The sequence below is a fragment of the Pseudochaenichthys georgianus genome, chromosome 15 (assembly GCF_902827115.2).
Source record: "Pseudochaenichthys georgianus chromosome 15, fPseGeo1.2, whole genome shotgun sequence".
In the NCBI taxonomy this organism is placed as follows: Eukaryota; Metazoa; Chordata; class Actinopteri; order Perciformes; family Channichthyidae; genus Pseudochaenichthys; species Pseudochaenichthys georgianus.
The window spans coordinates 34,235,694-34,250,503 of record NC_047517.1 but is presented as its reverse complement, the minus strand read 5'-3'; the positions used below and the strand labels follow the sequence as shown (position 1 = coordinate 34,250,503).

The 14,810-nt window shown below is 40.1% G+C and overlaps 1 protein-coding gene across 1 annotated transcript in view; it reads right to left on the bottom strand.

Annotated features, from left to right (window-relative positions):
• Positions 1-715: 715 nt before the first annotated feature.
• slc8a1b (solute carrier family 8 member 1b) overlaps positions 716-14,810 on the bottom strand; it is a 152,882-nt gene continuing 138,787 nt past the window's right edge. Inside the window, exons 9-11 of the mRNA XM_034100353.2 lie at positions 14,246-14,335; positions 7,324-7,427; positions 716-7,088 (exon numbers count right to left, since the gene is read on the bottom strand). Of these exons, the coding sequence (XP_033956244.1) occupies positions 6,816-7,088; positions 7,324-7,427; positions 14,246-14,335 (467 nt within the window). The 3' untranslated portion in view covers positions 716-6,815. The remainder of the gene's footprint in view (positions 7,089-7,323; positions 7,428-14,245; positions 14,336-14,810) is intronic.

The window sequence follows — 14,810 nt, the reverse complement described above, 5'->3', positions numbered from 1 at the left end:
GATATACAGTAGAAGAAAAATTTAATTAGCGCATTAGCCAAATATTAAAATAGCTTTAATGTGCTTTTCTTTTGGTGCGTTAAAATGTGCTTTTCTTTTAATACAAATGAATAATTTATCTCTTCTGAATTTTCACCCATGAAGAAAGATTGATGAACATCAAGGAAGCAGCAACTGACAATTCATTATTTTTTCATATGACACATGAAAACACAGACAGTTAATTAGCGATGATGCGTCCGTCGCTCCGTCTCTGACACGATGACAGAACAAGTGAGATGACAGCTAATGAGATGTCAGACATTCAGAGCGTCAACAGTCTGTGAAATAAAATGGACGTTTGCTTCTAGGGGAGGTTGAGCGTGAGATATAGGGAGAGAGCGAGACACGCTAACAAAAGAGCTGCTTGCCCATTTACTTCCACGAAAGGAAAATATAAACTCCAATGGAAATTTGCATAATAATTAAGCTTTCATATTAAAGCTGTTCATCACAGATTGAATGTAACACACACACAGACAGACAGACAGACACACACACACACACGCACGCACGCGCGCTGCGCACACACACACACACACACACACACACACACACACACACACACACACACACACACACACACACACACACACACACACACACACACACACACACACACACACACACACACACACACACACACACGAACTAGAAAGGCAGTGGAGTCGCAGGGTCTCTGAAACAGGGTATCCCAAACTTTATTTTATTGGTTTTATCAGAAGTACCATGAAGAGCAGTCACAGTTAGTGGCAACACACATACAACAACTTTCTTCTGATCAGTTGGTGTTCAACAAAAATTAATAGAAATAAACTAAATTAACACACACGCGCACACAGAGAGGACAGCGGCAAATCATGAGAGAAAAAGATCAAAACATTGAAAGAAAAAAGAAAAATCTTCATTATGATCAACAATATAACAGTTTCATTTTAAAACCAAATCAAATTAACAAACGTTTAGTATCCCAACTACGCACGAGAGAAGAGAGAAGGACAGAGGAATAAAGAAAAGGATGTGGAGGTGGAGAAAGACGTGCAGGATTAAGGAAACAGATGTGAAAAAAAAAAAAAAAGAGACGGATTTAAAATGGCAGACGGTTCTGAATCAGACAGATGGTGTCTCAAGTCAAGACAGATGATCCTTTGAGAGAATCAAACAGATGGAGACATATTGTTTTGAACTGTAGATGGATATACATGTAAAAAGACAGATGAGGATACTGTTGAGTCAGAGTGACCAAACAGCCAGACAAATGGAAAAAGTGACAATGGCTGAGTCAGAATAAACCGTGAAGAAATGAAAAAGCCAGAGAGATATAAACCGCCCCTCCAATGTAAAAATAAAAGACAAAGATGGAAGGGGAAAAAGACATAGAGATACTTTAAAATAAAAGACAAAGATGGAAGGGGGAAAAGACATAGAGATACTTTAAAATAAAAGACAAAGATGGAAGGGGAAAAAGACATAGAGATACTTTAAAATAAAAGACAAAGATGGAAGGGGGAAAAGACATAGAGATACTTTAAAATAAAAGACAAAGATGGAGGGGGAAAAAGACATAGAGATACTTTAAAATAAAAGACAAAGATGGAAGGGGGAAAAGACATAGAGATACTTTAAAATAAAAGACAAAGATGGAAGGGGGAAAAGACATAGAGATACTTTAAGCAAACTTCTTCAAAAAAGGCAATATATGTCATTCTTGAGTGAAGTGAGTGTTTTTGTTTCCATTAAATAAATATGTAGATTTAACTCTCTACGCTTAGCGCAGTGGCCATTTGGTCCACCTCACTTATAACACTGTACAGTATATACACACTATTATTATTATTATTTCTTTAATGACAAAATAACCTTTAGATGTACACACAGTATCCCTCACCCTCTGTTAGAGAATACAGTTATGGTATTAGAAGTAGCAAGCAGTGTCTTTTTTTCTGTACAAATAACCCATGCAACTCTCTTATAGATTATTTATTTAAGATACATAACTCCTTTAAGATCTCCTCTCTCATTCAATAACAGCAGATATTGCCTTTTTACCAAAAAAACCACCCTTAATTAGTTAATCAAACATTAATGTGCAAGTTACTTCTTTGTTTAAATTAAAAACATATTGTTTTAAGATCTACACACATTTGAAAAAAAGACAAAATGTAATCGAACAGAATAAAAGATGAACAGAAAACCAGAATCTGAACATTCGAACCATTTTGTTGTCAACACCAGGGGAATGGGATACGATTCTCTAATACTATATACAGACATGTTATCATTCATGCACAGTGTCAACAAGTAGCACATTGACATTCCCAAATATGAAAAACATGGCATAGGGAGACGGAGGGTAGAAAGGGGATTGGGGAGAAAAGACGGGAACGAAAGGATTGCTGCAGGTTTTGGTTGCTTTGGCAGCAGAGAGACAGAGACAGAGGGGGAAGAGACACAGAGGGACAGATAGACACAATAACAATACACATGCTGGGCAGGAGAAGTCCATTTCAATCTCTCTGACCCAGAAATCAATGTATGGCTGTAACTTCATGTTTTTTTTTTCTTTAATGTTTATCTTCTTCCTCCTTGTCTTCTTTCTCCTCCTAACTCTCGTTATAATCATCTTTCTACAATGTTAAATGTTACTTTAAGGGTAGAGAATAGCTCTGGTAATGTATTTTTTCCAACAGTACAACATCTCAGCATGACGTTGCTCGGCTCGTATCAGCAGGGGTGTTTGTCCTTCCTTTTGTTTGTCCGTCGCTGTTGCATTAATTTATTCCTCGGACAGACAGTTTTTCCCGTCAGACAGACGGAAGTGAACGAGGCAACGAAAACGCATCATCAATCTTTACATCAGAAGCAACATCGTTAATGGTTCACAAATGGTTCATGGTTGTTTTCTCTTTTTTTTTCATAAATCTGTTGTTGTTGTTTACATCAGAAGCAACTTCATTAGTGTTTTCGACGAAACATAAAAGTAGCCGTTTCACATAAGCAACAAGAACCAGTGCAATGCTTTTCCTTCATCTAAAACTCTGCTAGCTTCTTCAAACCCCGCCACAGAAGAATACAAAACTGTTTATTTGTCTACTCCTTGCTTGCTCTTAGTGTTATATTTACAGCGGTGGCCTGGCTAACCTTTGACCCTTCAAACCTCCAATGTCCAAACCAAGTAAGGAAGCTAAGCTAAAGCGCTATTTTGATTCTTATCCAGGTTAGCTTAGCAGCTCGAACCTGCTAGTCACAGCTAACATTTTGTTTGCCGAGTTTAGCTTCCAGGCTTGGTCCAAACGGTGAGGCTTTGAAAAGCTGTCGTTAATCTGCCATTAGCTTCAAGTCAGACCAGCTTTATAAGTCAAGGTAGACACACTGAAAGAGGCGTTGCAACAAAGCCGGTGTAGCAAAAGAACTATATTCCCATCAATTAAAATTGTTTAGCTTCTGTTTGTGCAGCAAACTAATTTGATGCAAACAACTACATTACTGCAAGCTTTTCATTCCTACACAAGTTCACTCTGACAAATGAAGCAGCTGGCATGTTTTAAGCAAATCCAAAATGATTTAGCAATATCTACGATCATTTAAACCCTGTTGAAGTTGCTCAAGAAGCAGCTTCGACAATGTTATTTCCTGTTTTTTTGTTGCACAAGCTAGCATAACTTTTTACAGTGTATAAACCTTAAGCTCCATGCCAGTGAAGAGACAAATGCATACAAATTGAAATAGAAAGATTCTGGTAAGGTTAAAACGACATGTCTCCTTTCAAATTGTTCATGACATATGAATAATATTTGGTGTTTTAAGAAAGATCCATTGGTTAGAAAACCCTTTACAGGTTGGACTGCAAATAGTAAGTTTCTAATAGAAAGATTTCCCTTTGGCAAAACAGGGGTAAACTGCCACTCCAAGGCCTTCACGAGAGAACAGCTACTCTAACGGAGAGCCGTGCATTGTCAAGAGTTTGGCAAATACAAGTGGCTGTCAAATGTTTTATTCATTATCAGAGTTTATAGAAATGTTTTAATGTTTAAGTTGTTTTCAAAATGTGCAACAAGGGTGCTTCAAATAACAAAAGTCTGCATACTACAGATCATTTATTAGGGATTTGGCCAGATTTCCGTTTTGGAGTGGTTCTCCACGCATAATTTGGTGATCAGGTTACAAGACCATTTTTATATAAAATCTACTCAAGATAGTTTGGATTTGCCAAACTCCTCCAATCCAGGGCTCTTCTTTCTCACAGGCGATTAAGTTGTCCGTGACAAGATTTTTTGCCACGATTTAAAGGATAACATTTAGCTCAGACTACTTACGTTACAGATGACAATTAAAATACTAACTATTATATTATACATCAAGTAAAAAACACAACATCAGCAGGAAAATTCTGGCCAATTTAGATGCATATAGTGCCATTCAACAAACTATGGACTTTTTGAGTGCCTTAGGTAAACAGTACGTTTTGTGAAAGTTTAGATCTCTGTGGTTTTAGGGTAAAATTCTCAACAGTCTAAAGTGTAAACCTCTCTGCCAGTTGACAGTCTCGAAGTATTATTTTCTACACACACTTCTGGACATATTTTAATTGTCTTTCCATAACTGATTAAAGATTCCCAGTCTGTTGATATCTGCAGTTTAATTGTCTTAACTAGCAAGCCCACTTGAATAGGGATTTCAAATAAGCTTGACATATTTATAATATCATTATCCTATTTTATTTGCTAAAGAGTTGTCTTCAAAAGTCTGTGAGCTGGTTCAACAGAATCTAGTTGTCGGAGATTAGATGTACCCTAAGCAAAAGTATTTATTTGTATCTGTGAGTAAGCCTACTTCTTCAACAATAGCTAATAGGTTTTTATCTATTCCTCCATCTGACGGTTTAAGAGTTGTTTTCCAGGCCGGCATGAATCATTGAATTACATAATGTGTCTTCAGTCAAGAGCAAACGCATTGCTTTTAAAAAAGAGACAACATATAAAGTCAGATGTTCATTAATTCCTTTGGGTTGAGGCCTGAATGATCCACATACCTGAAGTATAGTATTATCTTCAAGAGTTAGTGTGGAGGCAGCCTGGAAAAGAAGATGTATGAGTTAATTTGGAATAAGGCTGGGTACAATATATAGGAAGTCTTTGTAATGAACTGGGAAAAGTCCTGTCCGCCAGAGAACTTTGGATCGCTTTTGCCAAAATGTATCTAACTTGGTCGGACATTTTTCATGCAGTCTTTTTTTTAAGATAAGCTGAAGATAGGTCCTAACATCTGAGCTGTATAATGCTATGGAATATATGTATAATGCTATGGAATATAAATCCCTGTTAAATTGCCCCCAAAAGACCAATCTAGGTGAAGAATAATACATCAAGGGTCAGGGTAACAGATTAGTGGTTGTTTCTTACAAAGCCCTTGAGGATTTTGATTGGTCCACTGACCAGCCAGGGGGAGGTGCTTAAGACACAGGGATAACGACACAAGCGTTTGAGTGAACCAATGGGAAAGCGGCATCAAAGTTAGAAAAACAATGGCGGAGGCAGTTAAGCAAACTATGAGTATCACAGAGGGCGGTACCTACTTTTGAAAGTCTTTTGCAATGTTACAATTGACACATGATGGCGGGAATCTCATAGGTGGGAAATCATGTAAAAGAATTCCACAGTTTAAGAAAACCCCAACACACACAAACACAAGATTTACAGAGATATTTATGCAATGATTATAGTTTCTCTAACAGTTTTAAACGGTAAAGCGGCCATTTTGTCTTCTCAGACACGGCCTTATTAAAGGTAAAAGCACACTAACCCCTTCTTGATTCATATTAGACCTTAAATCATTTACACCTACTGTATAAAGCAACAGAAAGATGGCCTGTTCAAGAGCGTATGGCGTAACCAAGACATTCAGAAGGAAAATTGTGGAACTGCAATGTACGCTCAGCACTCAGCGATGCCTCCCGCAAAAAGAGACAGCAATTCTACAGGCTGGGAGAGTGGGAGTCAACAAGACCTTGAATACGAAAGCATATTCAGTCTCACGCAGCGACAGCAAAAAGAGAGGCGGGTTTTTTTCACAGTACTTGACCATCTTCCCACAGCACACAAGCACAGAAACACAGTCACACACCAGCACGCACAGTTGTGGCAACCCATCCGGTTTCTTCTTCATACTGATAAAGTTAGTCTCTCCTCTCACACTCAAGCCTGTTACTCTAATTGGACGGGGGAATAGCATCGCTCCGACTGGAGGGGATTAATGGGATTTCGGTTGTTAAAGCCACATATCCGAGGAGCTGTGAGATTGGTCTTCTTTAACTTCCTTGTTTTGTTGAACCTCATTTTCTTCGTTTCGGTATGGTCGATCCAGCAGTGACACATTGTAGGTGTTTTGGGTTTGGTTTTATGTATTTGAAATGGGTTTGGGTTTAAGACAACTTGATTGGTTTGGATTATAGATCAAGACAAAAAAACTTCTTCTTAAGTGTACTCTGCAATTCCTCTATCTTCTGAGCTATCTCTTTAGCTCCTTTGATTTTCCTGTTTGTCGTTGCCCTTCCATGCATCCGTATTTCCTTCAGGTATGTTTATAGATACTTTAATGCCTCTTTCATTTCTTCATCTGTACATCCATCCATTCATCTGGCATTCAGTCTTGCGTAAAGGGAGGGAGTGATAGATCAATGAGACAGCCATCATTTCCAAATCCATACGTTCATCCTCCTCCACTTCTTCCATGTTCTCCTCTTGTCCCACCCTTCCCTTTCGTCATCTCTTGTCATCTTAGAAGCCCTTGATGTGGCAGTAGGCCTCCAGTGAGGAGAAGAGGATGTAGAGGAGCCACAGGCTGAAGAACAGCATGGTGGTCAGGACCTTCGCCGTCCGGGGCCCTCCGAGCTCTCCACCGATATCTGGCCGCCGTCGGTACATCAGCGTGCCGACGGCGATAAAGGCAAAGATAGTGAAGAGAGTGACGGAAAAGGCCAGCTGGCCCGGATCCACCCTGAACTCCTCCCCTCTGCTGTTATGGTAAATGGCTGCGATGGACCACGCCACCTGTCAAGCATCACAATCAAACTGAGTGACATGGCCCTTTATAACGGTGGAGGCATCAAAGGTAAGCACTCAAAAACGAACATATAAATCATAAGGAACTGGATTTATACCAGCTATGAATCACACAATCGGTAAAGTCACTTAATCTCTCAATATATATATCACTCAATCTATCTACCACTCTATCTATCTATCACTCTATCCATCCATCCATCTTTTAATGAGTGGGACTCACCCCGATGCCGAGGAAAACATTGACAGCATTAGAGCCTGTCACATTTCCAATGGATGCATCTGCATACTGATCCTGGGTAGCAGCCACCTTACTGGCAAAGGTATCTGTGAAAGAAAAGGAGACAGACAGTTAGCAGTTTGGACATTCTATGGATTCTCGTGAAAAGGGAACCTCACAAGCCAACCCAAGCATTGTTGCTGTTTGTCTGGTAAAATAAGGGTAGATAATCTGCAAACAGGAATATCTGAGAGAGAGAAAGCAGGGATTATTTCAGTGGATTTGGCAACTTTTTGCCAGTTGCCTCCGACGGGAATTAGATATTTAAAGTGGACCTATCATGCTATATTTTAATAATATATTGTAGGGCCAAACAAAATACCAAACAGATCATGCATTTTAGCCATGCCTCATTTCGCTCTATTTGCGCTATTCCAGCACTGTTTTTGCAGGGGCTGATTCTGTGACTACAGCGCCACTTACAGGCCTGGCATATGTACTACAGCGTCTCCAGCGCTTTCGAGCAGTCTTGTGTGAACGGACACGTTCGTGGCCCAACCTCTCATTCCCCTGATAGGTGTAGAGTTGGCCATATAGGTGGAGCTCCTTGTTTCTGACATCAGAGATATTTCAAATCTGTATCAGATCCGTTGCAGCCCCGTTTTTAGAGATTTGGGTATGGAGGAAAATAGAGAGGGTTGTGTTTTCTGACACTTGGTGAGTTCCCTGACACACCGGGGACACATATTCATGTATAAAAGACGTACAAAAGTGCATTTTGCATGATAGGTCATGGATAAGGAGACACGGGGAGAGCTGGAGCTTTGATGTCAAACACTCATGGTTTATTTGGGAGCCTCGGCCGGAGAATTCACAAAACAACTTCACGGTAGAGATGCCTCGTCAATTCTGAAGAACTCTACCCCAGACCCATGTATTTAGCTAGTTCAGAGAGAATAATCAACATTGTGCAGAACAAGATAGAATCACAACACCTCTATCAGCTGACGCCAACAGGCAGGAACAGGGAGACAGAACACCCAGAGCACAGCAGCCAAGGTTACAGCAGGTGCGTGTGCTCAGTCAGGACAGTTTGAATTGATAAACTGGGTCAAAGTTATGGGCCTTGGAAAATGTTTCCCCAACACTAATCAGTGTAAATTAAATACTGCCGACTGAATTTTCTGATGTACAAACAGATTTACATGTTGACTTGAACTCCTGACCTCAACATGCAGTAATGTGTGAGTTACACAAGAATTCAGAGGAGGAGGCTCTTGATAAATGCAAACGCACGATTAGAAATACAGAATACTGTGCAAATCCAGTTTCCACATTAAGGCAGAAAACCTTAAATTAGAAACCATAATTTGTAATCCTGTTGCAGTGTTCTGTCGCTGCCAGCACATGCCAAATTTGGTCTAAGATCAATAATGCACAATGCTGAGTCTCAGTTTTCAGGGCCAAACAAATCATACTCAAGTCCCAAAGTGTGTGCCAAATCACAACGGCTCCAAAAGGGACTCTATTAGTTGCCAAATCTCAACAATAGGCTTGTGCTGAGAGCTCAAATGGTGAGTTAGCACTCTTATCTGGCGCTCATTTCCTTGCCATCTTCTCTTGATTAGTCTTTCTTGTCCCCCTTTTTCTGCCAGATACACTGAAAGGAGATAAATATGGAGAGAAACCCGGGAAGGGATTTGTTGAAGTGGCGGAAAAGAGGATGATGGGAGGAGCAGAAGAGGAAGGAGGAGGGAAGAGGCAATGGGCCAAAGAAAGAGCCTAGCAAAATGAGTCTCCTGATACACCTTAAAGCTTCAAGGACAAGTCTTCTGTGCTTAAGTGTGTGTGTGCCTCCATGTGTTCCTGTGCCCAGTGCATGCATGTGTACACTGTCTGTGTGTTTAGTTGAACTTTACCACCTTGGTCCAATCTGATGTCATGCCTCCACCAGCTGGCCTGTGTGTGTCTTTGTGCATCAAGTAGTGTTTGGGTGCTTGTGTGCACGAGTGAGTGGGTGAGTGAGTGGGTGCTTGCATGTTCAGTAGCAGCATGTGTGTGAAAGCGGTTTCTCTGTGCAGCTCCGTCTGTGAGAGTATGCCTCCCTGCAGAGCTGTCTGCCCTTTTCCTCTCTATTACTGTCAATCAACCAGTGCGCCTATGTTCTCTTTCTACCTCTCCACCCTCTCTAATATCCTCTCCCTCCACCTCTCACTCCTCTTTCTTCTGATGCCTTTTCCCTCTTGTCTCTTGAAATGGAAGCACTCTTCAATGTGCTTATGGAAATCTGGCAATCTGATGATGATGAAACGATATAAATGAGAGCCATGGGGTGAAGTGTTTTGCCTATAGGGACACAACGACATGCTGACTGCAGTGAACCTGTGACTTCCTGATCCGAACACCAACACACAACCCACTGCACCACACGCCTCCCCTATTATATTATAACAAACGTATCAACAAATAAATAATTATCAGTACATTTCCCTCATTTAATCTAGGTACTGTGATTGTTGTTTGTATAGTCATTGGCTTAGTCTTAGGCTTTGTATAGTCATCTGAATTCTCCCTTTTTTGCCTTCTCCCCTGTTCCTTTCAACTTCCAAAAACAAGTTGGATAAAAAGTCTGTAATGTAACATTGAATAAATATCAATTATCCTCCTGGTAATCGTACAATTGTCTCCAATTCTCTGTGTCTGCAAACACAGACAAGTTCAATTGTTGTCTTCTTAAGGCTTTTATTTAATGTACTTAATGACTTTAATGCCCTTGAGGTTAGGGGAAACATTTGAAAAATGCTTTCATCTAAAGTTACTTACACCCCTGCAGTTTGCTTTTGTTTCTGCCTTAGTCAATGTCAGCCCACATATGAAAGGTTTAATATTTCACCTGAAATATCCTGCAAATACAATTTATAGTAACAAATATTGTGTATAGGCAAGGCAAGTTTATTTATATAGCACCTTTCAACACAAGGCAATTCAAAGTGCTTTACAAAAAACGAAAGACATTAAGAAAATGGCATTTAAAATCAGTGTGTCATCCGCATAGCTATGGTAACTTATTTTGTTGTTTTTCATTATCTGAGCCAGTGGTAGCATGTAGACGTTAAAGAGAAGAGGCCCCAAGATGGAGCCTTGAGGTACCCCACATGTCATATTTGTCAACTCAGATGTGTATTTACCTACAGTATAGAAACAACGTTTTTTTCTGTCCTTTATAGATGCTTTCATTCTCTAACCTAATGTCTACTGCACAATATCTCTTCCTTCTCTGTGCAAATCCCATTTACTGCAATGCCAAATTGAAATGATTCACAGAATACTTTAAAAACCCTCTGGAGGTGTTCACAGATGAGTCTCTGAGGCTTTGCCTAAATCCCAAACCAACAACAAATGATTTGGATTCCTGAGTTTATAATTCTCTTTAAAAGCTTTGCTCCATTCAATTTCTCCTCATCCCTTTCTGGGTTGGTGTGTGTGTGTATGTGTGTGTGTGTGTGTGTGTGTGTGTGTGTGTGTGTGTGTGTGTGTGTGTGTGTGTGTGTGTGTGTGTGTGTGTGTGTGTGTGTGTGTGTGTGTGTGTGTGTGTGTGTGTGTGTGTGTGTGTGGTGTGTGTGTGTGTGTGTGTGTGTGTGTGTGTGTGTGTGTGTGTGTGTGTGTGTGGGAGTTGGCTTGGCTAACAGTGATAAACGAGGTTAATCATCATGGAACCACAGCACAGGATGGGTTTTATTAACTGTAATAACCAACGAACTTGAGGTCTGTTTCTCTGTCAGTGTGTGTGATTGTGTGCATTTGTGTGTGTGTGCGCCACGGGGGCTATTAAAGGCCTCTGAAAGGCTAAACCACAATGTTCCCAGTCTGCAATTTGACATGGCAGTATGTCCATGTGAGTGTGTGTTTGCATTTATGTGTTTCAAGCGGCTGCGTGTGATTGCTTTTGCCCATAAATGTTTCCGTTTGTGTGCTTTCAGACAATATTTCCTCTGTGTGCATATGTTTGCATTGGTGTGTGTGTGTGTGTGTGTGTGTGTGTGTGTGAAATGGTATGCAATACATCACTTTTTTCCCTTTGCTCCCAAAATGGGAGGACAAAAACCACCTGAGCCTGACATGACAAATAGCGCTATGCTAATGACACATGGTGGACACAGTACAGGTGTATGTGTGTGTGTGCAAGTGTGCAAAGCACATTTCAAGATTAAATATGTTGCAAGTATACAAGTGTGAGTCTGTTTGTCAATGTAATTACAGTTTTTCACTCGTTAATGTGTCTGCATTTTATACATCTAGCATTCAATCACGTGCTACATCTTTGTGTGTGCGTGTGTGTGTGTGTGTGTGTGTGTGTGTGTGTGTGTGTGTGTACAGAAGCAGAGGACCAGGGCCAAGGTTAAAGCACATTAAGCCGGCTTTTGCAGTCGCCAGTGATTCCTCACATTTAGAGGGTGATTCATGCAGCTGTCTGTTTCCTCGCAGGCTTCTACAGATACAGACTGGAGAGACAGGGAACCACACGCACGCTTCAGCATGACAGCATCTTTTTTCTTTGGATGTTTTAAAAAATAGCCAAAAGAAAAACTAAACTCTTATTTCAGATAAAGTATTGTTCTTCTACTAATATATTTAATCAATTAAAACATCGAATTGGTCTCTTGCTCTCATCTTGTTCTTATGCAGTTGATTGCTACCATGTAGAGGATCTTCATCAAAATCAACTGCTTATTAAAGACTAAAGCCCGCTAAAATATAATCAAAAATGTAAATAAAAAAGTGGCAAGAAATGCCACTTTTGGATTTGTTGGATTATTTGAAATGAGAGCACGAACACATTATTAAATACATTTTACAGCACATTGTGTGAATATATTCTGTGAACATCAACAGAGTGGACTCCTCACATTTTAATATATTTACTATATGCTTCTGTGAGCTACAAATGATTTGTCGCACTTGATTGCAGTTAAAGCTTTAATAAGGCTTTTATAATGCAGTCCTGATTGCAGGAATGAAGCAGTTCATTTTATACTGCAGTATGCTGAAGAAAATAAATGTGAGGATTAAAGCTCCTGTTTAAGCAATACTGAATCAAAGGAATGGAAATGTCAAGGTATACTCCCTGAATAAGGGTCACTGATGAACACAAATCTATCCTTAAAGAGACCTCGGGTATTTACGCTTAGAGACCTCTCAGAGCTAGATGCCAAATGTGCAGAGAGAGAAAGGTTTTTGATTAAAACTGTCGGAGAGTAAATAGTAAGATATTGTTGTGATCTTCATAGTATGTTGAATACTTAAAACGAAAGTTAATTATAATCAAGTATAATCAATTATATTCATGTGTAACTCACCATGAAAATGTTTCATATGTTATGTTTTTCTATATTTACAGTATAAACAAAGTGGTTTGTTAAGTTGAGTGTCAGGCCTATAATGGTTTATGGGTGTCACTGATAAGGGAGAAGGCAGTTTCTTCCCTCTCCCCTCACAGCAGTACACAGCGAGGGGGGCTCCTGAAATACATTGAGGCCTCAAAAAGGTGGTCATAGCCGAGAATAATATTTTGCAAGTCCTGCAGGGGTCATGTCCTTTTTACACAAACATGGGAAGGTGTGTCTTATCCTAGTCCTGTATATCAGAAGCCATGCCCAGTTTTCCACAAATATGGGTATGGAGGAGGTGTTTTTGGGGGTTTTCTATTCGGTTTTTGAGCATAAAGACACTGGGTGAGAGAGGGAGAGCTTCAGAGCTGGGCTAATAGCTCTCGGTAAGGTTCTCTCAAACTTGGTAATTATCTCTCGATTTTCTTTGTTGAAAGCTGAGTGAATTTTCTTTGTGAAATGAGTGGAATGAATTGATGTTTGTTGAATGTTAGTACCCTGCGACCTGTGAGGAAAGGCCCTCCGAATTCATGCAGGACTATTTGAAGTATACGAATGTCGAAATGAGAAAATGAACTGTTTTGGTGAATGAAAGTTTGAATGTGCTTTTTATTATCACCGATCTTTTAGGAGGAAATGCCTCTAAATTCTATCGGGAGATTTTAAATGTCACAACTGAATTGGGCAGTTGAAGTTACAAATTATGGTAATAAATGTAAAACTGTGAATTAAAGTTTCATATTAGAACAAGATCACAGCATGATAGGTTTAGTATGATTATAATATTGTAAAGAGAGAGAAGGTAGAAACCCTGTATAAGTTTGGACCTATTTTTCTTCAAATAAACTGATCCCACCTTTTGGATTGGGACAACTTTAAAGACATCTGCGCTCTCCTCTCCTGCTTCAAAGGTAAGATTGCACCCTGCCACACTCACACGTAGGTAGGGCCACATCTCATTTACTGATATCAAAATCCTTCGGGATCGCTTAAACAGATTTAAGAAAGTTGTCTGAATTGAAACAGCAGTTAATTTAACCTGGTTCTTCGGGGAGTTATTAGAGGTGAGATCTTGCTGACGTTGGTGGATCTGAGCCAAGCAGTACAATTACATAGACTCAGGGACGCCGTAAGGGGGTGAAAAGTTAGGACGATTCTAAGGGCCCGTGACTGACAGGGGCCCAAACAATTTTAGAACATTAAGAAAAAAATGTTAAAGTAACCAATGTGATTATCTTTTCATGGGGCCCATAATTCCTGGCGGTGCCCCTGCATAGACTCAATATCTTCGGTTAGGTCAATTAGGAGGTCTGAGTAATTTCCCGGAAAAAATTATCAGCCCTCCCGACTCTAACAATATTGAAGAACATTAATACAGCGGTGAACTGTATATTAGCGTGAACATAAAGTACAGCATATGTGTTTAAACATTCAGTGAATGTGATCGACCGCACGCACGCACGCACGCACGCACACACACACACACACACACACACACACACACACACACACACACACACACACACACACACACACACCTGGTACAGAGGTTCCCAGTGCCACAAACACTACTGCTGTGACGGAGTCCTTGAGGCCGACTGTGCAGCCAAAGTGAGAGGCCAGGTCACCTGTAATCATAAAAAAAACACATTAAACTTATAGAGATTTTTTCCCTTTCAATAACCTTGAGAAATGTACACATATTGTACTCACACTACCTTACTGCTTTGACATTTTAATTAAACAAACTGCAACTACTTTTATGGACACTTTTATAATGTTCATATTATTCTGGGTTCATATAGACACCCTATTCGTTTTTAAGAGTGCGCTTAAGACCTTCCTTTTTGATAAAGCTTATAGTTAGGGCTGATTAGATTCAGCCCCTAGTTTTGCTGATATAGGCTTAGTTTGTCGGGGACATCTTACTTCTTCCTTCTCTCGGTCTGTACCTGTGTACTCTCATGTTCCGATTAACCCAGCTTCCCCCAAATTTATTTTTGGTGTCTATATACGCTGGGATCCTGAGTCGTGGCTGATCCTGTTGCTGTGGTCCTGAGTCCTGGATCCTGCATCCTGAGTCCTGGATCCTGCATCCTGAGT